The sequence below is a fragment of the Malus domestica genome, chromosome 17 (genome assembly GCF_042453785.1).
Source record: "Malus domestica chromosome 17, GDT2T_hap1".
Lineage (NCBI taxonomy): Eukaryota > Viridiplantae > Streptophyta > Magnoliopsida > Rosales > Rosaceae > Malus > Malus domestica.
The window spans coordinates 23,521,976-23,547,874 of NC_091677.1; the positions used below are offsets into that span (position 1 = coordinate 23,521,976).

Sequence of the window (25,899 nt, forward strand, 5' to 3'; positions counted from 1 at the left end):
TATATCCAAGCCTTAAATGATATGTATAATAGAGCAAGGACCGTCGTAAAAACTTATGAAGGACAAACCGAAAGCTTCCCCATAACTGTAGGGTTACATCAAGGCTCATTTTAAGTCCTTATCTTTTTGCATTAGTGATGGATGAGTTAACAAACATATTCAAAATGATATTCCTTGGTGTATGTTTTCCGTAGATGACAAAGACAAAGTATATGAAGTGCAAGTTCACTGCGAATGAAGGCTCAAACGAGTTAGGGGTGAGGATTGAAGATCAGGAAGTACCAAAGAGCGACCGCTTTCGCTACCTAGGATTTATACAGCTGATCCTACTTAGGGGCAAAAGACTTTATTGTTGTTGTTATATGAGTTGCCATGGTACTATTAAATAATATAATATTCTCTTTGCTTATATCTCTTTTATCATTAAAAACACAAATGTCACTACACTAATAGCTAATTGATATGAAACACAAATGTTCGTATTTTTTTTTTTCTTCTGAATAATGATATTCATTCTTAATACACTCTAAATTCGTCTAGCTAGTGGTGAATCAAATGAAGGGAGGGGCATGTGCCCCCTCTCAATATGTGTAAGTCATTTGACAAAATTACCACCAAAACCTGAACAACATCAACATTTCTTCAATGTAATTCTATCACTCGATCCTCGTCCAAGATCACCGAGAAGCAGATTTCATAGTTGGTTATGGCAACTCACGCCACTGTTTTTGGAAAATCATTTTCAGTTAACATAATAAAAGGCTCTTTAACTCTTCCTCCTCTCAATCGTGTTATAAATTGAAACTCTCGGCTCTATACATATTTGACTTATAGACACAAATAAAAGAGTAGTAAAGGGCGGGGATGTATGCTAAAAACACAATGCCTAAATGCTCAACGAAATGCCTCACCAAAAAAAAATTAAAATTTGTTTTTGGTGCTACGCGCACCATTGTTGAAATGCAACGAAAATAGAGTCTTGCATCTGTTGTGACCCCGTGAACTAACTTTCTAACTTCACCCCTCCGTTTAATCTACTTGCGCTCCAAAACAATTGATGGATGTGGTTTTTTTTTTTTTTAAATCTAAGGTTCAAGCACTCTCTTAATGTAACTTAGAATAGTAAAAAGTTATATTAAAAAAATTATTCTTCTAAATTTATTCCCATTTCACCGATTAGCTTTGTTCACTTTTATCTTCAACAAACTTCGAATATCTAATTTAAGGGATCGAAAATAGTTCTTGGTCTAATATTGTTCCTTTTGATATTCTCATTTCTTCTTAGTACTAATTCTCGTCACGAGTTTAAAACCCAAATTCTGACTAAGAATTGATGTTATTTGGACACACAAAACAAATCGTTTTGCTAATAAACTCTCTTATACATGTGCGTCCCATTTGTGTTTATTTGGAGAGTTAAAATCAAATTAAAATTGTCCCCTACGGTTTGTCCTCAACTGCAAATACTTTAGGTAAAGAACACATAAAATTTAACAACAATTGACATCTGCATTATTCTCATCTAATGAACTAGTTGTAGACTTATAGGAATTTCATTTTCTTATTGCTTCTCTTTTTCTTAAAAAAATAAATAAATTGTTAGCCAAAAAGAAAAAAGCAATTTCCATTTATGTTTTGAACCCGTCAAGAAATCGGAAATTGACAACAGTGGCGTGTCGTGGTAGTTGAATTTCCAAAACCCAGAAATCCAAACACATCTTCTTCTCTCAGACTCCGATATACATCAAACCAAACAGCAGAAAGTGACACAAACACGAGATAAAAAAAAGCCCCACGCAAGCAGAAGCGGCAGAAGCAAAGGCGAACATCCATACCTAACGGTCCTTGCGTTGAACCCAAGCACCGCCTTACGCCAATCCTCTCGTTTTCCTTGCAACTAAGCAGACAACAATTCCTCACTCATCAAACACGGCGTCGTCGCTATGCATTTCGCTCGATTCGATTCGTTCTGGGCGTTGGAGACGATTTTCGGTGTGATCCGCGGGACTAGGATTGGTTAATCGCCGGATTGGTTTTGGGTATTCTGGGTTTGGTTGGAAATGAGCACGCAGAGGCAGCAGGTGGCCGTCCGGGACCTCGTTGAGGAAGCCAAGAAGCGGATTGTCTTTCTCGCCATTTGCGTCGTTGGCTTGTCGTATCTTATGTCCTGTAAGCTCTTCTTCTTTGGGGTTACTTTTTTCTTTTGTTTGGAAATTTCAAATTTTGGTATTTGGCTTTTGATTTAATTTAATTTCTGATCAAATTTGGATTGATTTGTATTGTTGAATAGCTGTCGGTGTGATGATTACCGTGTGAATGTGCATTGCAAGGAATCTAATTTCTTGCTCCTCCTTTTTAATTTTGTGGGAAATGTTTTGAGTAAAAAAATACTTCAATTCGAATAAGAAAGTGGTCGCCTTTTCCTTGTGTATGCCATTTCTTGAGCTAATTAGTTAATCCTATTCATCTCCCAGTATTACCCATTTAATGATTATCCAGTTTTCGGTTGGAGTTTACATTATCGGTACCGGAAATCTATCTTGGGTTCTGGTTCATTATAGTTGTAGATTGCATGCTTCAGCTTCATATTGTCCGACTGTTTAAGGGCATGCTTTGAAATTTTGATTACTTGTGTTAGAAGCCAGCATTTTGATTACTCGAGGTGTGGCTTATTGTTATTTTAATTTCAGTGACGAGCTCCTCTGTCTGGGTGAACTTGCCTGCTGCTGCCTCGTTGATTGTCATCGTTCGTTATTTGTCACTAGATTATGACATGCGAAGAAAAGCTGCAGCATACAACAGCAAGCCTCCCTCGGCAAATACTACTTCTCAAAACAAACCTATTCAGTGGCCTAAAACTAGTCAAAAGTCTGAGTGGAGAAGGAAAGTTAATTCTCCTGTTGTCGAAGAAGCTATTGATCACTTCACCCGGCATCTAGTTTCTGAGTTTGTGACCGATCTATGGTATTCTCAACTAACACCGGATAGACAAGGTCCAGAAGAACTGGCGTGCATTGTGAATGGTGTTCTTGGGGAACTTTCAGCACGCATGAGGAATATAAATCTAATTGATCTTCTCACAAGGTTCTTTTTATTAACCATGTACAACAGGGTGCTATATAAGACTAACTAAATGGTTACTGAAGATCTAATGTTTATATGATGGTGCAGGGATCTTATTAATCTCATATGCTCTCACTTGGAGCTTTTCCGCGTAGCTCAAGCAAAGGTTCAAAAGCAACATTCGGGATTCCTTACAGTTGAAAAACGAGATATGGAAATAAGACTCGTCTTGGCTGCTGAAAACAAATTGCACCCTGCTTTATTTTCTGCAGAAGCTGAGCACAAGGTTTTTTTTTTCTTTTTTCCTCTTTCTCTCTGATACTTTGCTTTGTCAATCTGTAAATTTGACCTGAAGGACTGAGGTATGGTCATTTATAATCTGCTTTCTCAATTGTGATGACCATGTTTTCTTTACTATTCATCTGCAGGTTTTGCAGCATCTGATGGATGGCCTTATCTCTTTCTCGCTCAGGCCTGAAGATCTGCAATGCGCTCTATTCCGTTATATTGTCAGAGAACTACTTGCTTGTGCAGTAATGCGACCTGTATTAAACTTGGCTAGTCCCAGGTATTCATTGGTTTCGTTTGAGTTATTTTTATATACAAACTGCTGTTGTTAACTCTTCAACTTTTTGGTGACAGGTTTATTAATGAAAGAATTGAATTGTTGGTCATTAAAATGACCGAGGCTAAAGGTGTTACTGTGGAACAAGAGGCATCTCAATCCAAACAAGAGGGGCCCTCAAAAATATCATCTAATCACTTTTCTAGGTTCTTAGATCCTTCTGTTACTGGTGTTGAACTTGTGCAACTCAAAAATGGCCAGTCCAAAACTGCTGTGGAGACACCTGCAACAGCAAATGTAAATGGATCAAAAGATCCATTGCTCTCGGTTGATACTCAATCTTCCCGTTCGTGGAGCACATTGCGAATGAACTCCCTCACTAGCAATGAAAGAGTTACAGAACATAACCAATCGGGAGGAGAATGGGGAGATATGTTAGATCTGATGTCTCGCAGAAAGACTGAAGCCCTTGCTCCTGAAAATTTTGAAAACATGTGGGCAAAAGGGAGAAATTTCAGAAAGAAGGAAGGTGAAATAATTGAGCATTCTTCTGGTGGGAAGTCAGTTACGGTAGATCATTTTATGGAAAAATCTAGGCCCAAAGATAAGGAAAATGTTTCGAAGTTCAATTATTCTGACAGAGGCACTTGTCAAAACAATTTCCGCCCTGGAGATCAAAACATACCGAATCGCTATCGAGGTTTTTCATATCAGGATGATGATGAAGACGACCACATGCGGTTGGATGAGTTTGATACAGGAAGCAGTACTTCTTATACTTCGGAAGGCGAAGAAACAGACAGTGTTACAGGTCTTGATTCTCCTGGAACTAAAGTTTGGGATGGTAGAAGTAATAGAAATATGGCAATGTCTCACATTCATCACCCACTTGAAAATTCTGGACGCCATATCAGGAAACGGACTGTTAAAGGGAATCTTCACCTTAACAGATTGTCTAAAACCCAGTCTTTCCACAAAAGATCTAGACCAAGCAACAAGAAAGTGCCGGTTTGGCAAGAGGTAGAGAGAACAAGCTTCTTGTCTGGAGATGGACAGGACATACTTAATTCTCCAAATCGAGATGCAAATATTGACTCTAGCGATGATTCTGACATTGAAGGTTTGGGTAGAATTAACAGTGGGGCAGCCACTTCTTCATCTGCAACTTTACCTTTTGCGGATAGTCATAGCCTGAATTTTAATTCCCTGAAAAATTCTACAGTAGTGGATTCTTTTTTCAAGTTGAATTGTGAGGTACTTACTTAAATCTTAATACTTTGGCTTCGGTCTGCAGGCTGAATGTTGTTCTGATACGTTGATAGATAAAAAAAAAAAAAAAAAAACTGAACTCGTTTTTGGTTGCAGGTATTGGGTGCAAATATTGTGAAGAGTGACTCAAAAACATTTGCTGTTTACTCCATAGCTGTTACGGATGTAAATAATAATAGTTGGTCAATCAAAAGAAGGTGCTACGATTTTTCTCTAATTTTTTTCTTTCATCCTTCAATTCTAAATGTAGTTTTTATAATGTTAGAAGAAGATGATGTATACTTCTCCCTTGTACCTTTGCTTTCGTAACTCATCATTATTGTGTTTCTCCCTACAGGTTTCGTCATTTTGAGGAGCTACATCGGCGTCTAAAAGAGTTTCCCGAGTACAACCTACACTTGCCACCAAAGCATTTTCTGTCAACTGGTTTGGATTTAGCTGTCATTCAAGAACGATGTAAAGCACTTGACCAGTATGTAAAGGTTAACAACTCAATCCCACTCTTCTTGCTCATTATTGTTTTTCATAAGTTATTTGAATGTAAATTAAAATTTGGATATCCAACCCAACACTAATTAAGATTCTCTCTGGTCCCTCTATATTCCTATTTTGTTGTCAATGTTCTTTTGGTGCTTGGCCCCGAACTTCTAGGTCACCTTTGGCTGATTAAAACTCATTCAGCTGTACGTTGAGTGGATTGAGAACATGCACATATACATGAGTATTTAGTGATTGGAACATTAATTTGGGTTCTGGATGGTAGGATCAACATAGAAGCTTTTGGGGAAAATATAATTCCCAGAAGTTTTGGAATTTCAAAAGACATTTAAATTCCAATTTCAAAGTTAACATTCCATTTCCAGAATTTTGGAAAATTCTTTAGGATCGTGATATTTTTTTTGTTTTCTGGGAGTGTTGGAATGTATGAAAACTCTATGGAAAATTCGTGGAATTGTTATAAGTGGAAACCACTTTGGCAAAGACATTAAACAATTCTCAACAGTACTAAAACAAAATTATTACAAAATGGAAAAAAAACAACTCAATTATAACAAAAAATACAACTCATAATTGTAGACTAGAGAAAGTGACGTAATTTATGCAAGATAGTGAGAGAAAGGACTGGTAATGTAGTCAAAACATTAATTCATCCTAATTACTGAAAAAAAAAAGCCATTAGAAGAATACAAACTCAAACACAGGCAGGCACAAAGTTGAGAAATTGAGAATTGGACAAGATAGAAATTGAGAATTGGACAAGATAGAAAGAGTCCCTACACTTCTCAGTAATTAAAATCAGGGATGATTGGGTGTATAAAAGTTGTTAAAACATGCACATGAAATTAGGACATATAGAACATGTTACACATGAAGAATGTTTTGAATTACTCAGATTGAGGGTGTTTGGAATTTCAGATTTTGAGTTTCATTTTGTGATGGTAAATTGGAATTTTAAGACTGATTGCGGATGGAATCAAAATGTTCAATCTGGCTTGGAGCTTTAAACATGACCGTTAAATATGAGAGTTTAAGGCAACTAAATTATGTGGAATAATTCCACTCTATTTAACAATTTTTGCTCTGGATAAAAATATTCATGCCTTAAGCTTTTAATTGCTCATAAACTCTCATCTGTTGTTTTCAGAAACTTATGCAGCTTCCAAGAGTTTCAGGATCCATTGAAGTTTGGGACTTTCTAAGTGTTGACTCCCAGGTTCAGTAATCTCTTACTGATTTTAATAACAGGGGAGGCAGTTGATCTTTGAAAATTTACGAGAAAAGCTTACCCTGTTTTATCTTTCAAATGCAGACTTATCTATTTACAAATTCCTTTTCTATAATCGAAACACTGTCAGGTAAATCAGTTACATGCATAATTTGAATTCATTAGTCTTGTTTCCTTATTCTTTCTCACTCTGATATTCCTTATTCATTTGGGAATCTTCTAGTTGACCTAGATGATAAGCCATCTGGAAAAAGCAAAAAGGTTTCAAATTTTGGTGGGCCAGTGACTGATCTGTATTCCTTGAAGAGGGAACAGGGTACTGGAGTCAAGGGTTCTGCTTTACAACTGAAGAACAACGCTGTGGCAGATGAGTTAAGAGTGAACACAAAAGTTTCTGATTCTCAGGTAAAAAGTCCTGGTAAAGAATTTGGAAAGTCACTCTTTAATTCTGGCACTGATTCAGGTGCTAGAGCAAAAAAAGATTTATCTTCTGTCACAAACTTGGGTAAGACCATAAAAGGAAGAGAGGAACAAGAATCTGAATTGTTTCTTGATGCTGATAGAGACCCTACACTTCCTACAGAGGTAAAACTTTAAGCGCTATTTGTTTTATTATGTTTTCCTTTGCTATATATTGTGAAACCCATTTGTAGCTGTACTTTTAGAATAATTCTACTGAATCATGATAAGATGTCTTTTTGGATGTAGTGGGTACCTCCAAATTTAAGTGCTCCCATATTAGATTTGGTAGATGTCATTTTTCAGCTCCAAGATGGTGGATGGATCAGGTATTTTGTGTATATGGTTTCAGAATCATGCCCTCTTGTCGTATTATGATATTAATTGGACAAGTTGAGGTGGTAATATCATTTCTATCTTATGAAATGATAGGCGGAAAGCTTTTTGGGTGGCCAAACAAATACTACAGCTAGGGATGGGTGATGCCTTCGATGACTGGTTAATAGAGAAAATACAGCTTCTGCGCAAGGGATTGGTGGTTGCTTCTGGGATCAAGCGTGTTGAGCAGGTACTTTTTGACGCCATTTGCTTCCTAGGTGTCCAATGAGTATCGAAAGCTCACATCAGAGTTCTATTAAATTCACTCTAATTTCTTCATCATGTATGTTTGATAGATTGAGTCTTTGAAATTTGGTGCTTTGGAAGGTTTACAATATTTTTGCATATTATGACTTTATTCAGTTTGCAGTTATTCTCATGGTGACCGTTAAAATTTTTTTCTTAGGACCTACATAGTTCAAATGCAAAGCAACTGGTGACAGCATTTGTTGCATGGCCAACATTGCATAATTTGTCGCTTTAGGAGTGAGATAAGATTTGCTGAATATACGATGCTAACTTATGATGTAGGCTCACATGGAATCTCGAGGGTTCTATCAATAACATTCTTGCTTTTTATATTCAGTTAAAGAAAGAGAGGGGAAAGATATTGAAGGGACAAATAAAGAGGAGAGGTGAGGTGAGAGAGATGAATAAGAAAACAAGCATAGTACATAAAACTAAAAGTGGAAACTTATTTAAAACTATTTTGAGTTTTATTTTACAAACCACACTGTATATGTATTTACACCTATCTTCCTCACTCACCTCGTCTTTGTTTTTCCTTTTTCTTCTATGTTTTTTTTTTAAATTTAAAAGTGTTACTAAAAGGACCTGTAACAAGCTGATTTTTAATTATTTATGATTCAATAAGAGCCCATATGATAACTTTGTGTTTTCAGTTTTTAGTTATTTTTAAGTTAAAGAGATAGAGGGCAAAATATATGGTGGGACAAAAGAGGGAGGTGAGGTATGAGAGTTGTGAAGAAGAAATGAGGGAAAATACATGAAACTAAAGCTGAATACATCAAATGGTTTTGCTTATGATTTTGTAGAATGATCCATATCCATTTTTCCTAATCCCTTCCTCACATTATCATCTTTTATTATTATTTTTATTATTTTTTATTTTTCTTTGTCTCTAACCGAAAATAAAATCCCAAAACCAGAATATTACCATGTGCGATATTTCTTCATGCATCTTCAGGATTTGGGTTGATGTACTTTAGAGTTCCTTTCTCTATAGGTTAAAGGCTAATACATCTTTATTGCGTTCTCTTTAAGGCTTAGTACTAGTGGTAATCTAAATTGTCCCTACTCTCAAGAGTAGCAAGGGAAAAAATGAAACAACCTAACTGATGCGGGAGCCAAGTCCAGAGAATATAAGTAACCCCATCTAGGTATCAAGCACCACATGATTGAGTCTCTATAGTTTTCGTGTAGTTAATGCAATTTTTGCTTGGTGGACGGAAACTATAGTAATGCAATTTAACCTTGTATTATTAGTCTAGGAGCCTTATGCTCATTGTCTTTGGATCTTTTTCTGTCACCTGTTCCACGTCAAGTTTTTACTTTTAGAATCTTTCAACTCTTAGTTTGTGTCTTTCGATGTTGCAAATATGTATGAGCCCTATAAAAAGGGTACCTTGTGCACTTTATAGTAGTAAACAGTAGAAGACATTAAAAGTTCTTGTGAGTCCAAGACACCTTTGGTGCAAGGCTGTAGTTTCTCTACCTTCTGTCCTGGACTGGTTCCAAGAAACCATGGTGCGATGTATGAGATCGCAGCAAGTCAGATCTCTTCTTTTCTTCTATTGCTTACTCTTTGCCCTGAGTTTTTGAAAATGTTTGCAGCTTCAGTTAGTTCTCGTTATGACGATAATTTTTAATATGGAGGACTTCGATACTGGTGTTAATTCACTGTTAACTTGATTTTAACAGATACTGTGGCCTGATGGAATATTTATAACCAAGCATCCAAAGCGAAAACCACCACCACCTACCAACTTATCGCAAAATTCACCTCAGGGTCAGAAGCCTTCTGCAATTTCATCACCTAGACTTGACGAGCGGCAGCAACAGGAGGCAGATCGACGCGCAAAGTTTGTATATGAACTAATGATTGGTATTGTTTTGTTCTGAAAACCCACCCCCTAGTTATTTTCTGCACTTGCCCTCAGTATATTACCTCTCGTGTCTCATAAAGGAAATGCGGGTGGCGTACTATAATTTTCTGGTTATAAATGTAGATCATGCACCTGCCGCTATTGTCGGACTTGTTGGTAGTAAGGAATATGACAAATGTGCCAAGGATCTCTATTACTTTCTCCAGGTAATTATTGTTTTAAACAAAGCTAACAACGCTGGCGTGTTCTTTCCAACCGTTCCTGTCATGTTTGGATTCTTTTAGACAGTTTTAACACTTCTTTTTCCTTGCATAGTCATCTGTTTGTTTGAAGCAACTGGGTTTTGACCTTCTGGAGCTGCTGCTTCTGTCGACATTTCCGGAGATGGATTATGTTTTTAAGCAGTTGCATGAAGAAAAATATCGATTTGGCGAGTTTAGGGCACAATAGTCGGTCCTAATATTAGAAGGTAAATTTTCTGAGGATGATACACAGGAACATGATTGTGTTGCCTGCTTTGCCTTTTTTGTAACCGATATTCATTTGTATTGGCGTCAAGGGTATCAAGTCATTCTTTACCTGAATTTTGTAAAGTAGCTTTTGAGTTAGAAACTTGAGGAAACTCAATGTAAAGCTTGAGATTAGTGCATATATACAACACACCTTATTCAGAGAAACTACTCATTTGCTCTATTCATGTCCCTCGACTTTAATCCAATTGAAGTAATGGTTCATCAACTAAAAATTTGTGACTATTGGTTCCTTAACTCAGTTATGATCATTTTCATCTTTTTTGTTAGAATTTTCGTCAAAATGAGTCACGGGCAACACATGTGAGGCTGAAATATGGAAAATAAAATGAGAAATGTAGTAATGGTCACTCAAGTTTAACCAAATTAGAGAAATAATCCCTCAACTTTAATCCAAATGGAGCAATGGTCCCTCAATTTCAACACAATTGTAGTAATGATTCTTTTAACATGACTCATTCTAACGGAATTCTAATGAAGTAGACAAAAATGACCACAACTACACATTTTGATGAGTTAAGAGGCCAATTGTCATGGATTTTAGTTGAGGAATTATTACTTCAATTAAGTTAAGGAACCATTTTTACAATTTTCTCAAATGAAATTTATTTACGATTAAATCGACGATTAACCACTAACAAGGGCGAAGCACCACTTCGGTTCTTGTATTTTGCAATTTTAACGAGACTGTTTACTCGATGTTGCAATATAAAAACAATGCACTAATTTTTCAAAATTCGAATAATGAGTTAATTTGTCAATTTTCAACGAACATATAAAATTGATAAAAAGATGCTTAATCATTTCCACAGGCCCAAAGGTAGCAATTAAGATACTTCATCATTTACATGTTGGAGAAAATGTGGTTTACCAATGGCCAGACTAATACTTGTCAGAACAACATTTTTCTCAGATTTTACAAAAACTAGAAGCTCATTTGGATGTGCTTTTAAAATGACTAAGAACATTTTTGGTGAAAATATTTTTATAACCAATATTTAATAAAGATACAAGTGAATCCTAAAAGCACTTTAAGTGCTTTTAGAACCCAAAAAGCTCATAACTAGTGTTTCTTGCAAAAAGCACTTTTAAGTGCTTTTAAAACCCAAAAACATTTTCTTTAAAAACACTTTCAGCTATTTTAAAAGAACATCCAAACAAATCCTAGAATATCAAACAAAACTCAAAAGCACTTATACGAATTCTCATACAACTTGAAAGACAAATCACACTACAGTCCCCAAACAACCTATTGGTTTAGGATGTTGATCTTCTAGCAAATGCAAGGACATGCCGATTAACCATGAGCATCCGCATCCTGAAAGCAGATAAGAGTAATGAAAGAGGGGGGGGGGGGGGGGGGGGGTGTGTGTTTACAGTTCAAGACGGCGGTTGAGACTAACTAAAAACCTTCGATGGAATTCTAGTAGAAACACTAGATAAACTACATATGGAAAAAGATGGGCGCAAAACCTACATGACACTCCATCTGAATCATATTCAATTCCTATCGACTATTACATCAAACTATTATCCTGTCAACACAATTTCCCAATCTCAATAGCATTTCAGGCTCACTAGACGACTGGAAACAAATGACCAGCATTCAGACACGCAATTGAATTACTCATACGCTCAGTAACAGCCAAACCAAATATTGAAAATGCAGTTAGATTACACAATCATACAAAACTGTTCTCAGATCCTAACCCTAAGCGCAATATCGCTCAAACGTATACCAAAAAGCACCAAAACGCAACAAGCAAAAAGACATCGCACATCTTCAAAACATTAGACAATTATGAAAGGCAAGTGACATTAGTCTCATCCATTCTTGTCCAACGCGAAAAGAAAGATCAAAACTAAAGCAATAAAAGTTATAACATCCATCAAAAACAATAACAGCATTCATACAGAACTTGTCCAGAGTCATAATCGCTTTCTAAAGCTATAGTTGAGTACCCCAAATCGCAATCAAAATGAGCACTGGGAAGGCTTAAGCAGTTGCGGCTGCTCCCTTCTTCCTTGGTGCAGCTTCGGTACCTGTTCAAAACAAAATACCCAATACAAAAATCGATATAAGCACAAAACTCAAACCAAAGAACTAAAAAAGCAACAACCTAAAAATCCCACAAAATGATCTGATTAATACCTTCTCTGAAGCCGCTCTTGAATCTGCGAGGCACATTGCGAAGATACCTCATCCTTCCAGTTCCAGTCGTCTTCCTTCGGATTGCCTTTTCACTCCAGTTGTCTATTTTAAAACATACCAAAACTATAACAATTAAACCCTAAAACAAATAATACTAAAAATACACCTGTCTGCTGAACTGACCATTGAAATCAATAATTCATTTTCTGGGTAATCATATATCTTACCAAAAACGCAAAATATAACTTCAAATCATCGACCCAGATTCATAGGAAGACCAACAGAGATCCATACATACATATATATATATATATATATATATATATATATATATATAACGTATACGTATAGAGAGAGAGAGAGAGTGGTGAGAATGCATACACTTCCTCTTGCGGGCAGCAGGAAAGGCACAAGCAGAGCACCTACTCTTCTGAAGATGGAAGCTGCGACGGCCACACCTGACGCAGAGGGTGTGGGTCTTGTTCCTCCTCTTACCGAAACTCCCTGTTCCCTTCCCCTGTTTTCGAATTACGGACAAAGATAAACAAACGCAATCAGCTCACTACGAGATCTGCCATAACGGAGTAAATTGGTATACACAGAGACAGTGAGAGAGAGATACCATGGCTGTGCGCAGAGAGAGAAACCCTAGCTGGTGAGATGGAGGTCTTCAGGCTAAAGAAGTGAGCGGCGGAATGAGGAGGCTTTATATGTGGTGTGAAAGATGACGAGGGTTTTAGGGTAGCCGATGGCCTGCTCAGCCTGGGCCGCTGTGTGCCTCTAGCCTGAGGCCCGTTTGTGTTGTTTCGGCTATTTTGGGCTTTGCCTTCCATTGTACAACCAAAATTAGGGGTGCGCGCTTGAAAACGAAAATTGGAATCGAAAGATGGATCAAACCGGATCGCATTGAATGATTTGGTTTTCATGATTTTGAAACATTTTTGGTTTCAAAACTAAACTGCAGTCTAAAAAAATAAACAATTTGGTTCCGGTTTTGAACATTTGGAACCGAACCAGAACCGAAGCGTACCATAAAAATTAACAAAAAATTACAAGTAATCATGTTATTTCAAAGTGTCTAATCTCTTTTGGGGTAAATTTGCAACAGTTAAATATTAATTTCCAGATTAATTGAATTGTCTAATTTAAGTAACACCATTTTGATGCATTAATAGTAACATATTAGAAGATGCGACTATGGGACAGAGGTTCAGGGCCGAAGGGGTAGAGGAAGACCTAGGAAAACTTTGGAAGAGACTCTAAGAAAAGACTTAGAGTACTTGGATCTAACGAAGGACATGACACAGGATCGAGCACAATGGCGTTCTAAGATTCATATAGCCGATCCCACTCAGTGACTTGGATTTTCCAAGTCTCCAACCAAGAAGTTTTCCTCATTCAGGAAATTAAGGGAACACTACCCCAACCTACATGCTCCACTCAGAAAGCTTCAACATACAAGCTTCAACAAAAGAAAATTCAAAGAACTTAGCGAAGAAGGCTTTGGTGTATTTAACACAATACGTTGAAATGAAGGAAAGCTTATTTATTGATATCCCCGATAAGCTACAAATATGTACATATACATGAGTCAAAATAAACACACAAGAGGGAGCCTTCACAAAGGTTGCTTAGGAGAAGTCTCAGCAGTCGGTAGAGCCCCAGAAAGAGAAGGCACCGGAGGGGGATCATTTGGAGCCTCAGTACTGGACAGAACCCTAGAAGGAGGAGGCATTAGAGGTTGATCATTTGGAGCTTCATTACGCGGTACAACCCCAGAAGACGAAGGCAATAAATGCCTTTGGAACAAACCCACAAATCTCTGATGATCAAGTAAAACCTGACCATCAGTTTCCTTCATCTGGTCAAGCTTCCTCTTCATGTTTGTAGCATAGTCATGTGCGAGCCGGTGCAACTGTTTATTCTCATGCTTGAGCCCTCTAATCTCCTGTTTGAGACTCATCACTTCAGCCGCCAATGATTCAACTTGGCGGGTTCGAGCAAATAGGCGTTGTGCCATATTAGACACAGAACCTGCACACTGAACACTGAGAGCCAGCGAATCCTTAACAGCTAACTCATCAGACCGTTTGGAAAGTAGTCTGTTATCTTTGGGAGTGAGAAGGTTCCTGGCCACCACCGCAGCGGTCATATCATTCTTCATCACGGAATCCCCAACGGTAAGAGGACCAGTTGGGGAGACGAAGGATGGGCGCCATATGTTGTCTGGAGAAGGCGGGGCTGCCTCTTCAACAAGGTTCAAGTCAAAACGACGGTCGGAGGGGCCAGACATTTTCAAAGGTGTTGAAGAGAGAAGAGGTCGGACAAATCAAGATCTTAGAAGTGCAAGAATGAAGCTTCTACTGGTGGAGATTCAAGTGTGCTTTGGAACTTAATGCCAGCCCCTATAAAAATCTGCACTCGACGGAGCTTCAGAAATCAAAGAGGCGCCTGCTCAGAAATCGAAGAGGCGTTTGCTTTCTCAAAAGTTGGGCTGCTTAGAGATCACGAGGGTTGATCTCAGAAATCGAAGAGCCATTTGCTTTCTCAAAAGTTGGGCTGCTCAAAGACCACGAAGGCCGATCTCAGAAATCGAAGAGGCGCTCGCTTTCTCAAAAGCTGGGCTCCCTAGAGACCACGAGGGCCGATCTCAGAAATCGAAGAGGCACCTACTTTTCCAGCCTTGTCAGCACCTGTCACACGCACACTCAGCTTTGCTGAAATTATGGGCATTCTGTCAAAGACTTCTGGGGAAGTAGAAAACACATGAATCTTACTGTTCAATCACCCACTTCCCACACGCAACAATAGCTCATGGGTACCACAGATAACTTTGCCAAAGTTCTCTGCCAAAGTTGAGCACGTGAAGCTTGCAGCTCCCACTACATCGCTCTGACCAAGAAGGGTAAAAGAATAGCAAAGAAACAGCACTAACAAAGTTTAGACCCATAAATTTTGAAGGTCTAGCTACCATATTATTACCCACAAGGGTAAAGGAACAGTACCACTGCTGGATAATTGGAAAGTCCATGTATGTCAACCTCTGTGCTTCGTGGCAAGGTAGACTAGCAAACATGCCCAACCTTTACTCACATTCGAGAAAACACTCCCAATAAGATTGCTTGCTCCAAAATCGAAGAGGCACCGTCCTCCGAATCTAAAGAGCCAGACTCCCAACATGACTACTTTCTTAAAAATCGAAGAGAGGGTAAAGGAACAGTACCATTGCTGGATAATTGGAAAGTCCCTGTGTGTCAACCTCTGTGCTTCGTGGCAAGGTAGACTAGCAAACATGCCCAACCTTTACTCACATTCGAGAAAACACTCCCAACAAGATTGCTTGCTCCAAAATCGAAGAGGCATCGCCCTCCGAATCTCGAGAGCCACTCTCCCAACATGATTACTTTCTCAAAAATCGAAGAGACACTGCTCCCCGAATCTCGAGAGCCAGACCCCCAGCATGATTGCTTTCTCAAAAATCGGTGAGGCACCGTTCTCCGAATCAATCGAAGAGGCGCTCGCTTTCTCAAAAGCTGGGCTGCTCAGAGACCACGAGGGCCGATCTCAGAAATCAAAGAGGCACCTACTTTTCTAGCCTTGTCAGCATCTGTCACACGCACACTCAGCTTTGCAAAAATTATGGGCATTCTGTCGAAGACTTCTGGTGAAGTAGAAAGCACATGAATCTTACTGTTCAATCACCCACTTCCCTCACGCAACAATAACTCATGGGTACCACAGATCACTTTGCCAAAGTTCTCTGCCAAAGTTGAGCACGTGAAGCTTGCAGCTCCCACTACATCGCTCTGACCAAGAAAGGTAAAAGAATAGCAAAGAAACAGCACTAACAAAGTTTAGACACATAAATTTTGAAGGTCTAGCTACCATATTATTACCCACAAGGGTAAAGGAACAATACCACTGCTGGATAATTGGAAAGTCCCTGTGTGTCAACCTCTGTGCTTCGTGGCAAGGTAGACTAGCAAACATGCCCAACCTTTACTCACATTCGAGAAAACAGTCCCAACAAGATTGCTTGCTCTAAAATAGAAGATGCACCGTCCTCCGAATCTCGAGAGCCAGACTCCCAACATGACTACTTTCTCAAAATCGAAGAGAGGGTAAAGGAACAGTACCATTGCTGGATAATTGGAAAGTCCCTATGTGTCAACCTTTGTGCTTCGTGGCAAGGTAGACTAGCAAACATGTCCAACCTTTACTCACATTCGAGACAACACTCCCAACAAGATTGCTTGCTCCAAAATCGAAGAGGCACCGCCCTCCGAATCTCGAGAGCCAGACTCCCAACATGATTACTTCCTCAAAAATTGAAGAGACACTGCTCTCCGAATCTCGAGAGTCAGACCCCCAACATGATTGCTTTCTCAAAAATCGAAGAGGCATCGTTCTCCGAATCTCGAGAGCCAGATACCACAGACCACTTTTTCAAAGTGCTCTGACAGAGTTAAAACATGTGAAACTGGCAGCTCCCACTACCGTGCTATGACCAAGCAGGGTAAAGGAATAGCATTACTACTTGTTAGGGAGACTCCTATATATGTCGACCTCCATCCCCAACGGACAGGCAGACCTGCAAAAATGCTCAACCCTTCATCATATCTGAGAGGGCACTCCCAACAAAGCCTTTCGAAATATTCAGCTTTCTTTCTCCCCGATAATACCTCTGCAAACAAGCTATACTAGAGCAAGAATATCTCATATCATCAGGGTTAAAAGCAAGAGTATCCCATATCATGCTTTTTCCCTGTTTTTTATTTTGGCCTTGTTTTTACCTGCAAGACAAGGAGAAAGAGAGCAATCAGTCAGCACTTGGAATCAAGCTTCCAGCCAGGAACTGACTGCCTGGAACCCCTTACCTGATTACTTACCTGGCATTGCTCTCGAGTACTCATCTTCAACATCTTATGTTTCCAGGGAAGATTCCGCATCTGCTTGAGGAACAGATAGGGCAAGTGCGAAGGATACAAGGAAGCATGTGGAGACAAGCGTAACAGCACACGTGCCGATACATCCATTACTCTGTCAAAAGCAAAAGTATCCCATATCAGCAGGGTGGAACGTACTCTAGATTTGATGGACTTGTTTTGACCCTCAAATTCTTCAGTCGACCTTATACTCTGGAGGAAACCAGAAAACCCTCCAACTCAGTTCAAGAATAAGCCTGTGGAAAGTTACTTCTTCAAAAGCAAAAGTATCTCATATCATCTCTTCTCATTTTTCTTCTCTTTATCCTTCATGCTGCTGCAAGATGGGGAGAAGGTGAACAATCAGTCGGAGCTCTGATTGCTTACCTTGTCTGTCACCTCTTTCAGCAGACCCCCTAGCTCGGCGACTTGGGGGACTCCTACTACATGGTTTGTATCGCGCTTGACCAAGCCTGAAACTACAAGTAAGCTTCAAGTGAAATTGATACATTACCTTGTGCATCTCCACCAGTTAAAGATACCACCCCTGGATGGAGGAAGAGTACTTCCAGAGAAGATGCCACATCTACCTATGAGACAGATAAGGCAAGTCAAGACGACACCACACTCCGATACTTAGAAGTTTCGTGATTACGAGATCATTCTCCCACAATATTTCCTAATGTCATTTGTACTAAATCATTCACTCGTACTCACTAAAGGAGAGCTTGAACCTATGTACTTGTGTAAACCCTTCACAATTAATGAGAACTTTTCTATTCCGTAGACGTAGCCAATCTGGGTGAACCACGTACATCTTGTGTTTGCTTTCCTATCTCTATCCATTTATATACTTATCCACACTAATGACCGGAGCAATCTAGCGAAGATCACAAAAAGCGACCGTTTTCGTTACCTATGATCTATCTTGCAAGAGAACGGAGAATTAGATGGAGATCTCAACCATAGAATACGAGCTGGATGGAAAGAGTGCATCCGGCGTGTTGTGTGACCGTTGTAGGCCACTGAAGCTCAAAGGAAAATTTTATAGGACGGCAATAAGGCCAGCGATGTTGTATGGCAGAGAATGTTGGGTGGTGAAGCATCAACACGTACACAAAATGGGTGTAGCGGAGATGAGGATGCTTCGTGGGATGTGTGGGTACACGAGAAATGATAAGATTGGGAATGAGGATATCCGAGGTACAGTAGGAGTAGCCGAAATTGTAGGAAAGATGAGAGAAAATCGGCTCTGGTGATTTGGACATGTGCAAAGAAGGCCGACTGACGCTCCGGTTCGAAGATGTGACTACGGGACAGAGGTTCAGGGCCGAAGGGGTAGAGGAAGACCTAGGAAAACTTTGGAAGAGACTCTAAGAAAAGACTTAGAGTACTTGGATCTAACGGAGGACATGACACAAAACCGAGCGCAATGGCGTTCTAGGATTCATATAGCCGACCCCACTTAGTGGGAAAAGGCTTTGTTGTTGTTGTTGTTGTTGAATAGTAACATATATAGTTGTTGCCTTCCCAGGTCCTTATCATATAGAGTTGTGTTTAGGTTCTGGATTTCTAGCAAGCACATATAAATAATCATACATAGAAGTTGATATATTCCTTTCAGTAGGGTAATGAATTTTTTTTTCAATTGGGCTTGTATTAATGGCATAGAGCATTTAGTTAGTTTTCAAATGATTTGAAACCGAAATCAAAACCGTTCTAATGATCTAATTTGGTTGTCATAGAAATCAAAACCATTTGACGACTCAAATGGCATAGATATATCTAATGATCTAGTTTCGGTGACAATCTTTCTCCCAGCAAGGATCTAAAATATGGCACTAAACATATTTGATAAAATAAATTATGGCTGTTTGTTAAGAGTACTTAACTTTGTTCCCAAATCCTAAGGTCGATACTCTCTGAATAAACCCTAAAGGGTCGGCGTGGTTTAGTTTAATTTAGGTTCGGACCAAAAATATAATCAAACGGATTAGCATTCAACGATTTGGTTTGACTTCGACCAATATTACCATTGAAACCGAACCAAACCAAATCATAGTTAATTGGTTTAGTTCGGTTTGTTTTAAGCCTATTCCCCACACATCAATATAAAAATTTCCAATATTTCAAGAGTTGAATTTTCTAAACCTCTATAAATCTCACACATTCCAATTCCATTAAAATATTAAGCTTCTGGAACATAAAATGTCATTTTGTGAACTAGGACTAAATTTCAATTAAAATAAATCCCTTGTTAGCAAATTTTATTATTACAATCTCACATAAGCCTAAAATACAAAACAAATCTCCTAATTGTTAATAGTCATTACAACTTATAATATGTTAACACTTCTAATATATGTATGGTTAGACATCCAGATAACTTGTAATATGTTGATATATGTAAAATAATTAAAATTAAAAAATAGTTGATTTGGTTTAGTTTAGTCGGTTTTAAAAGGATCAAAATCGAACCAAACCAACATAAAATAAGTTATGTTCGGTTTTTAAATTCTTTTAACTTTTTTCTTAATCAAAATCTAACCAAACCAACCAAAACGGTTTGAATTGACTGGTTTGGACAGTTCAGTAGGTTTGATGCACACCCCTACTAAACATATACAATCGCATGCTTTTGGGACTTGGCAGCCAGATTTTGTGTCATTCCAAAGTCACAACTTGTGCGTTTAGCTTCTAAAGAAGGCCTACACCATTTACTATTTCCTCTGCAAACTGCAACAGATTTTGAAGTGTGGGGGTGGAAAGGTTTTGGTTATAAAGAATTGCAACCGTGAGAAAATGACCTGAGTCTGCATAATTCCAAATGCCATCCTATCTTCATATCACCACATCATGATACCAACTTGCAAAGGGGACCATGCACCACCTCATGCTTATATAATTGGAACAAGGATTACTCCAAATTGTGGTGCTAATTGGTTGTTAAGGGGCACCGAATCCCGGATTAATTTGCTAATCAGAACTAATCGATTCTTGATCTAGGAGAAATGCTAGGATTAGTTGTGCATAAGTTGATCTTAATCTTTCATACTTGTGTACCATGAAATAGGAATGGCCATGAGTTGCATGTGTGCACATACGACTGATTCTAACACTCCTCTATATAGAAAGACTCTGTGCAAAAATATACCACAATAACAATAAAGTATTTTCTCATTAAGAGGGGTCGGCAAAGGCAAAGATGGAGATGCATCTTAATCAAATGTAAAAGTGTTCTGGCAGCAATGCTATATATGTTATGAGCGTGGGACAGACCTCTGTGATGATGAACAAGGACCACGTAGGTAAAAAAGAAATCTCCTAAATTTGTGCAACAAACAAAGAATAATTAAATAACAGTTTAACTTTAGGCTTTAGGCTTTAGCTTTGCATCTTAATCAATGCCACTGCACTTTATACAACAGGGAGTCAAAACCAACAAAAATCAAGACCTCCATTCCGGTAAATCCCACTTTTTGTTATCTTTTGAATAACCTATTTTTCCATCACCAAATAAAATGCCAAACTTGAATTTTTCAATCTCTAAGAAAGCAAGACCTTCTCATCTCTCATCTTATATCTTCAGTTAGTCAATAGTTTTAGTCTTTTAGAGAGAGAGAGAGAGAGAATGAGGGCAACCGAGATTAGAGAGTTGTCTTTCTTTGTAGACTTGAGAGAGTGAGGCAAAAGAGAGGAACAAGCATTTCTGTACCCCAGTAGAGCCAGAAATGGTGCTAGAGAAAACCATTGACAGAAGCGAAAAATTCTTTCGAAAAACTCTCGGAAACCTCAAGTCCTTCTTCTTTGGAGGGTACAAGAAACTGCCCAAAGCCATTTCCTTCAATCCCTTCTACTGTGGGAGAGACCTCAAATATCAGCAAACAGATCACTTCTATCCCGGCTTTTATGAGGAGTGGGAGTCCACTCTAGGTAAGGCGACGAAGATAGATAGCGAGGCGAAAGAACCAACAAAGGAAGAAGATCAATGTAGTCCTAAGAAGATCAAACAAGAAGGGGGGTTAAAGCAGAAGAAGCAGACTGGGTGTTCTCATCTACGAAAAGGAGACGCTAGGGCATCTTCGCAGAATGCAAATGCAGAAAGCTATACTTTAGCAAGGAGGATGAAGGAATTTGAAATGGTGGATTCAGGTGATGTGGAACAAGTGTTGGATGTAGAAGAGGCGCTTCACTACTACTCCCGCCTCAAAAGTCCGGCCTACCTTGATATCGTGGACAAGTTCTTCTTGGATATGTACGCAGACTTCTCCATTCCACCGGCATCTATCAGCGTGAACAATTCAAAGCGGAGACTTGGATCAAAGAGACTTGGCTCGATTAGGTTGTAGACAAATATGTTGTGAGTTTTTCCATTGTGCAGATAGATATGTTGTTCTTTCCCACATTATGTTTCCATTTCCGCTTTGCGTGCGATTACTGTGTGTATTCGGTTTTGGTTTTCACTTTTTCAGCCTTCCATCACTTTTCTGAATCAATACTGTTTGTTTGATGAATTCTTATCAAAGAAAACCTGCATTAATAAGATTTACTGCAGAACAATATGAATGCAACTTAGTTAATCAGTTTCAGGAATTAAACAAACTTTTTACATAATTCAGAACAATTTCTAGAGCCTGAACAAGTATCCATGCTTCATAACTCCTATCATACCGCTTTTGAACAATTGAGCCGGATCTGACCCATTGGTGTTATCAACACTTGGAGCTCTAAGAGCTTCATCATTGCCATGGCAAAGTCTCAACGGAATAAGTAGGCATCAAAAGCACATGCTCTAACCCAATTCCAAGTTTTTTCCCTAACCGTCAGCTGCTGATCAGCATAGAGGATTCCTTTACCTTGCATAAGATTCCGGTAGTACAGGGTGCCTAAAGCTGATCTAGGTCACTCATTGTCCATTGCCAATCATGCCTCCTCGAATGAGGATCGCTGCAGGTCTTTGTGGAATCGAAATGGTGCTCTTCGTGATGACACAAAGCCGTAAGCAGGAGGTTTTTATGCGGAAGCAGGTGTTGAGTGACTGTAGTTGCATCTTGATCTCATGAGGTGAAGGAACTCAACATCCAAAGATGGGTCAGGCTTACGAGACCCACTGAAGTTGTAGAGATGGTTTTCAAAGAATTTGCAGTGGATCACTCCAATGCTGTGAGCACCTGAAGACAGATAGATGAAACAAAGACTTGATATCTCTTACTTAGAGATGCAGCTATTCCTTTCAAAAACAAAGAAGGGAAACGACCACACTATGACAAGAAAATACCATTTCCTAAGCAGACGTACGTCTTACAAAGCAAAGAAAATTTAGCTAAGGCAGATATATGAAAACATAAAACCGAGCCAACGAAACAGTCATAACCAGTACAGAAGAGCACAAGAACGATGAATACGAAGAGGCTAACAGTTTCTATTTCATCAAATGCCCTTGATGCAAAGGATGCAAATGATGCAAGCGTCTGCCGTAAGTTATCTTCTGGAGAAGGAAGTTCATAAGTTGCAAGGTCACAGAAAGAAAGGGTGATGTCTCTCTTTCCAGTATACAAAGGATAGAAGGGGCCACCAGCCTGAAATTCATGAACTCAGTAAACTACATTTAATACATTTCTCTGTGGTTGCTAAGGTTGAAAGTAGAAGTGGGAGTCTTCTACTTTCAGCAACCGGAAGTGTTCCAGCAATAATACGGGTTACTCGAATGAAACGTATAGTCTATAAAAAGTAGGGACTGCCTATATAGGGGTTACTTGGAATTGAACGTATAGTCTTTGAAAGTAGGGACTACCTATATATAATGATAAGACTCCCATTAATCCAAGCTATTACTGATTAGTAGGGATTTGTCAAATCATATTATGATAACATTATAGTTCTAATTGATATTGATTTCTTGTCTAACCACATAATATCTCTTGATTAGTTGCACAGAATAAGGACTCTAAATATTAATTAACATGAGACTCCAAAATTTCCTCAACACCAATTAACTCGTTGACCAAGTTAATTAATTGACAAGAAATCAATAAATCATATTCATTGGCACTCACATGCTTACATTCTCCTACTTAAGTATCAAAGAATATAGTACCCATGTTAATTAGGAAAGGTGAGCACTGAGTCCTATAAGATTTGCAACTATGCCTTTAAACAACTTGTCACTGTTAAGATAAATGTTGAACTATAGAAAATGAAGATGCAATTCCTTCAGCATTTGCACTCTATAATCACAAATACTTAATTTGCAAGCACCATGTTGTAGACAATATTTCAATGTATTTCAAGTTGATGAAACCAGCCGTCAACTCATTTCAGGAAATGATCCTCATGAAAATTCATGGCTCATAGATTTTTGTCAATTAAAATACTGATATAAATTTTGTCTCTTCTCAAAACTTATGAACAAAAGGTTACTTTCAATTATTTACCACTTACACTTCACTTTAATAATACATAAGCAATTTCAACCTCTCACTTATTAAAAGTGATAAAACTACATAGATAGTGTTGCGGGACTTTTAGGTCGATGTGGACTTGGACTTTGAGAACGTCCTCTTGTCTCCCTTGGCGCGTGTGCAACAAGTCATAGGATATCTCGAAAGAGATAGCTTGTCTTAAGAAATACCCCGGTAACATCAACGGCTCGAAAATAGCATAAAACATCAAGATAATGACTTGCTCAAGTGAAGCGTGGTGTGGAAGCTAGAAGATTATCAGTTTACATAAGAGAGAAGGTTGGCATGCTTGCATGGCATTCTTAGCTGCATGTTTTGGGCTTTCCTAGGGTGATAGCAAGGCTTCTAATGGTTGAGATGTTTGATAGAAGGCTGTGGAAATTGCTAAAGCTGTATGAATGGTGATGCTTGAGGATTAGAGTATGCTCCTGGACTAAATGGAACTCTATGGGCTTCTTCCTGGGTGGTTTTATCTTACTGTGTTTTCTCCATTTCTTTGTTTGTGTTACTCTGAAATCCCCCATGTAATGGCTTCTCCATCTCCTTACGTAGATGAATGGTTTTTTTTCTAGATTTCAAGGGAATATCCCTTTGTGGCTTGGTCTTCCCTCCCTTTCTCCCTAGCTATCCTATTATTCCCCTTTTGGGATAAATTAGATGCACTGTCAAGACCTGCAAATTGTTTCTTCCCGAGACGTGGCTTTCTCGGGATGGCTTCCGTAGGCACTAAAACTAATAATGCATTTCACGGCTTTTGCTCGCTGGCTGTCTGTGCAAGCTGGGAAGGGAAAGTCAGCATTAAATGCCTGACTTGCTAGGCTTAACGTGGATTTAATGCAAGAATCTAGTTTAATCCTAACTACAGGGGTTAGCTTGCTAGGGAAAGGGATAAACTAGACTAGTTCTCTCTCAATGATGCCTGCGTGGAATACAAATGGTATGAGCTTAGATCTTTGGGCCCCCAAGCAACCCAAAGTCTTCCATGACCCCGATTTTACATAGGCCCAATAACCTTCCATAACCATCCACACCACAATCCTAACTACGAGGGTTAGCTTGCTAGGGAAATGGATAAACTAGGCTCGTTCTCTCTCAATGATGCCTGCGTGGAATACAAAAGGTATAAGCTTGGATCTTTAGGCTCCTAAGCAACCCAAAGTCTTCCATGACCCCTGTTTGTACCATACTTGACCAATCCCGAAACTACTGAGCACCGGTCAACATTATACTGTCAAGGACCCAGAAGAGTTTTCTCTCCAACCAAGAGGCCAATCATAGCGCGACACGTTTCGACATCAAAAGCCAATCATAGCGCAACACATGTCAACATCAGAAGCCAATCACAACACGACACATGTTAATGTCAGAATGAAACTAGAAACTATCTTCTATAAATAGAGATCATTCTCTCACAATATTTCCTAATGTCATTTGTACTAAATCATTCACTAGTACTCACTAAAGGAAAGCTTGAACCTATGTACTTGTGTAAACCCTTCACAATTAATGAGAACTCCTCTACTCCGTGGACGTAGCTAATTTGGATGAACCACGTACATCTTGTGTTTGCTTCCCTGTCTCTATCCATTTACATACTTATCCACACTAGTGACCGGAGCAATCTAGCGAAGGTCACAAACTTAACACTTTCTGTTGTACCAAAGTCCTCATTGATTTTGTGCATCAATATGTGGCGCCGTCTGTGGGAACGACACTTATTCCCACTTTCTTCAGCTTTGCCAAGCTAGTTTCCACCATCCGTACACTCTCTTTTGACCAGGCATCCCTCTTCAGCATGGGGAGCGAAGGAAGCCATAGCACACAGAATAACACCCCTCTTGTACCTAGTGCAAAGCAACGAAAGAAGGAAGGAAAAAGGGTTGCTCTTTAAGCTAAAGTCGATGAGCTAGAAGCTCAGAACAACAAGATAGCAATGAAGAATGAGGTCCTCCAGGAGCAATATGAAAAGCTCTTTGAGACGCTCTATGAAACTAGGCGTACTCAAACACGCAAGCTCATTGCCCCTGTGGACATCAACTATCATCTGGGTGACATGGGTATCCTTGATGAGAAATGAGCTAATCATCAAAACATTGATCAACATAAGACTTCTCTCAACCGAGATGCTTCGACCTGAAGCAGGAGAAGTGGAGGAAGACACCTCCTTGCAGAAGGGTTGGAAGGATCGAAAGCCGTTTATCGTAACTGCCGAGACTTCCTAAAGCAACGTCGAGAGAATCCCCTC

At 39.0% G+C, this 25,899-nt stretch overlaps 3 protein-coding genes and 1 long non-coding RNA gene across 4 annotated transcripts; 2 read left to right on the forward strand and 2 right to left on the reverse strand.

The window, feature by feature from the left end:
- The first annotated feature begins 1,509 nt into the window (after window positions 1–1,509).
- Window positions 1,510–10,263, forward strand: LOC103405465 (uncharacterized). Its single transcript, XM_029097750.2, has 15 exons — window positions 1,510–2,169; window positions 2,691–3,084; window positions 3,172–3,349; window positions 3,492–3,631; window positions 3,706–4,882; window positions 4,994–5,094; window positions 5,235–5,379; window positions 6,543–6,611; window positions 6,708–6,753; window positions 6,847–7,208; window positions 7,332–7,411; window positions 7,515–7,650; window positions 9,402–9,585; window positions 9,710–9,792; window positions 9,902–10,263. Exons 1-15 carry the CDS (start codon window positions 2,061–2,063, stop codon window positions 10,034–10,036), a joined length of 3,339 nt encoding a protein of 1,112 aa, XP_028953583.2. The 5' UTR covers window positions 1,510–2,060; the 3' UTR covers window positions 10,037–10,263.
- A 1,652-nt stretch (window positions 10,264–11,915) lies between these two features.
- On the reverse strand, window positions 11,916–13,087 carry LOC103426082 (large ribosomal subunit protein eL37x). The gene is made up of 4 exons (XM_008364167.4): window positions 12,891–13,087; window positions 12,650–12,785; window positions 12,269–12,370; window positions 11,916–12,159 (listed from the first exon to the last, which is right to left on the reverse strand). Exons 1-4 carry the CDS (start codon window positions 12,891–12,893, stop codon window positions 12,113–12,115), a joined length of 288 nt encoding a protein of 95 aa, XP_008362389.1. The 5' UTR covers window positions 12,894–13,087; the 3' UTR covers window positions 11,916–12,112.
- Window positions 13,088–20,924: 7,837 nt separating this feature from the next.
- On the forward strand, window positions 20,925–21,542 carry LOC103405468 (uncharacterized). Its single transcript, XM_008344473.4, has one exon. The coding sequence runs from the start codon at window positions 20,925–20,927 to the stop codon at window positions 21,540–21,542; it is 618 nt and encodes a 205-aa protein (XP_008342695.1).
- A 205-nt stretch (window positions 21,543–21,747) lies between these two features.
- LOC103405469 (uncharacterized) lies at window positions 21,748–22,897 on the reverse strand. Its single transcript, XR_011578014.1, has 2 exons — window positions 22,611–22,897; window positions 21,748–22,364 (listed from the first exon to the last, which is right to left on the reverse strand). It is a non-coding gene; the product is annotated as an uncharacterized lncRNA (long non-coding RNA).
- Between the last annotated feature and the right edge of the window lie 3,002 nt (window positions 22,898–25,899).

Coding starts and splice junctions, on each gene's coding strand:
- LOC103405465 (XM_029097750.2), top strand. CDS start 2,061: ATGAGCACGCAGAGGCAGCAGGTGGCCGTCCGGGACCTCGTTGAGGAA. Junction 3,085..3,171: donor CTAATTGATCTTCTCACAAG/GTTCTTTTTATT, acceptor ATGATGGTGCAG/GGATCTTATTAATCTCATAT. Junction 9,793..9,901: donor ATCTCTATTACTTTCTCCAG/GTAATTATTGTT, acceptor TTCCTTGCATAG/TCATCTGTTTGTTTGAAGCA.
- LOC103426082 (XM_008364167.4), bottom strand. Junction 12,371..12,649: donor TGCTGCCCGCAAGAGGAAGT/GTATGCATTCTC, acceptor GTTTTAAAATAG/ACAACTGGAGTGAAAAGGCA. Junction 12,160..12,268: donor CAAGAGCGGCTTCAGAGAAG/GTATTAATCAGA, acceptor TGTTTTGAACAG/GTACCGAAGCTGCACCAAGG.
- LOC103405468 (XM_008344473.4), top strand. CDS start 20,925: ATGGTGCTAGAGAAAACCATTGACAGAAGCGAAAAATTCTTTCGAAAA.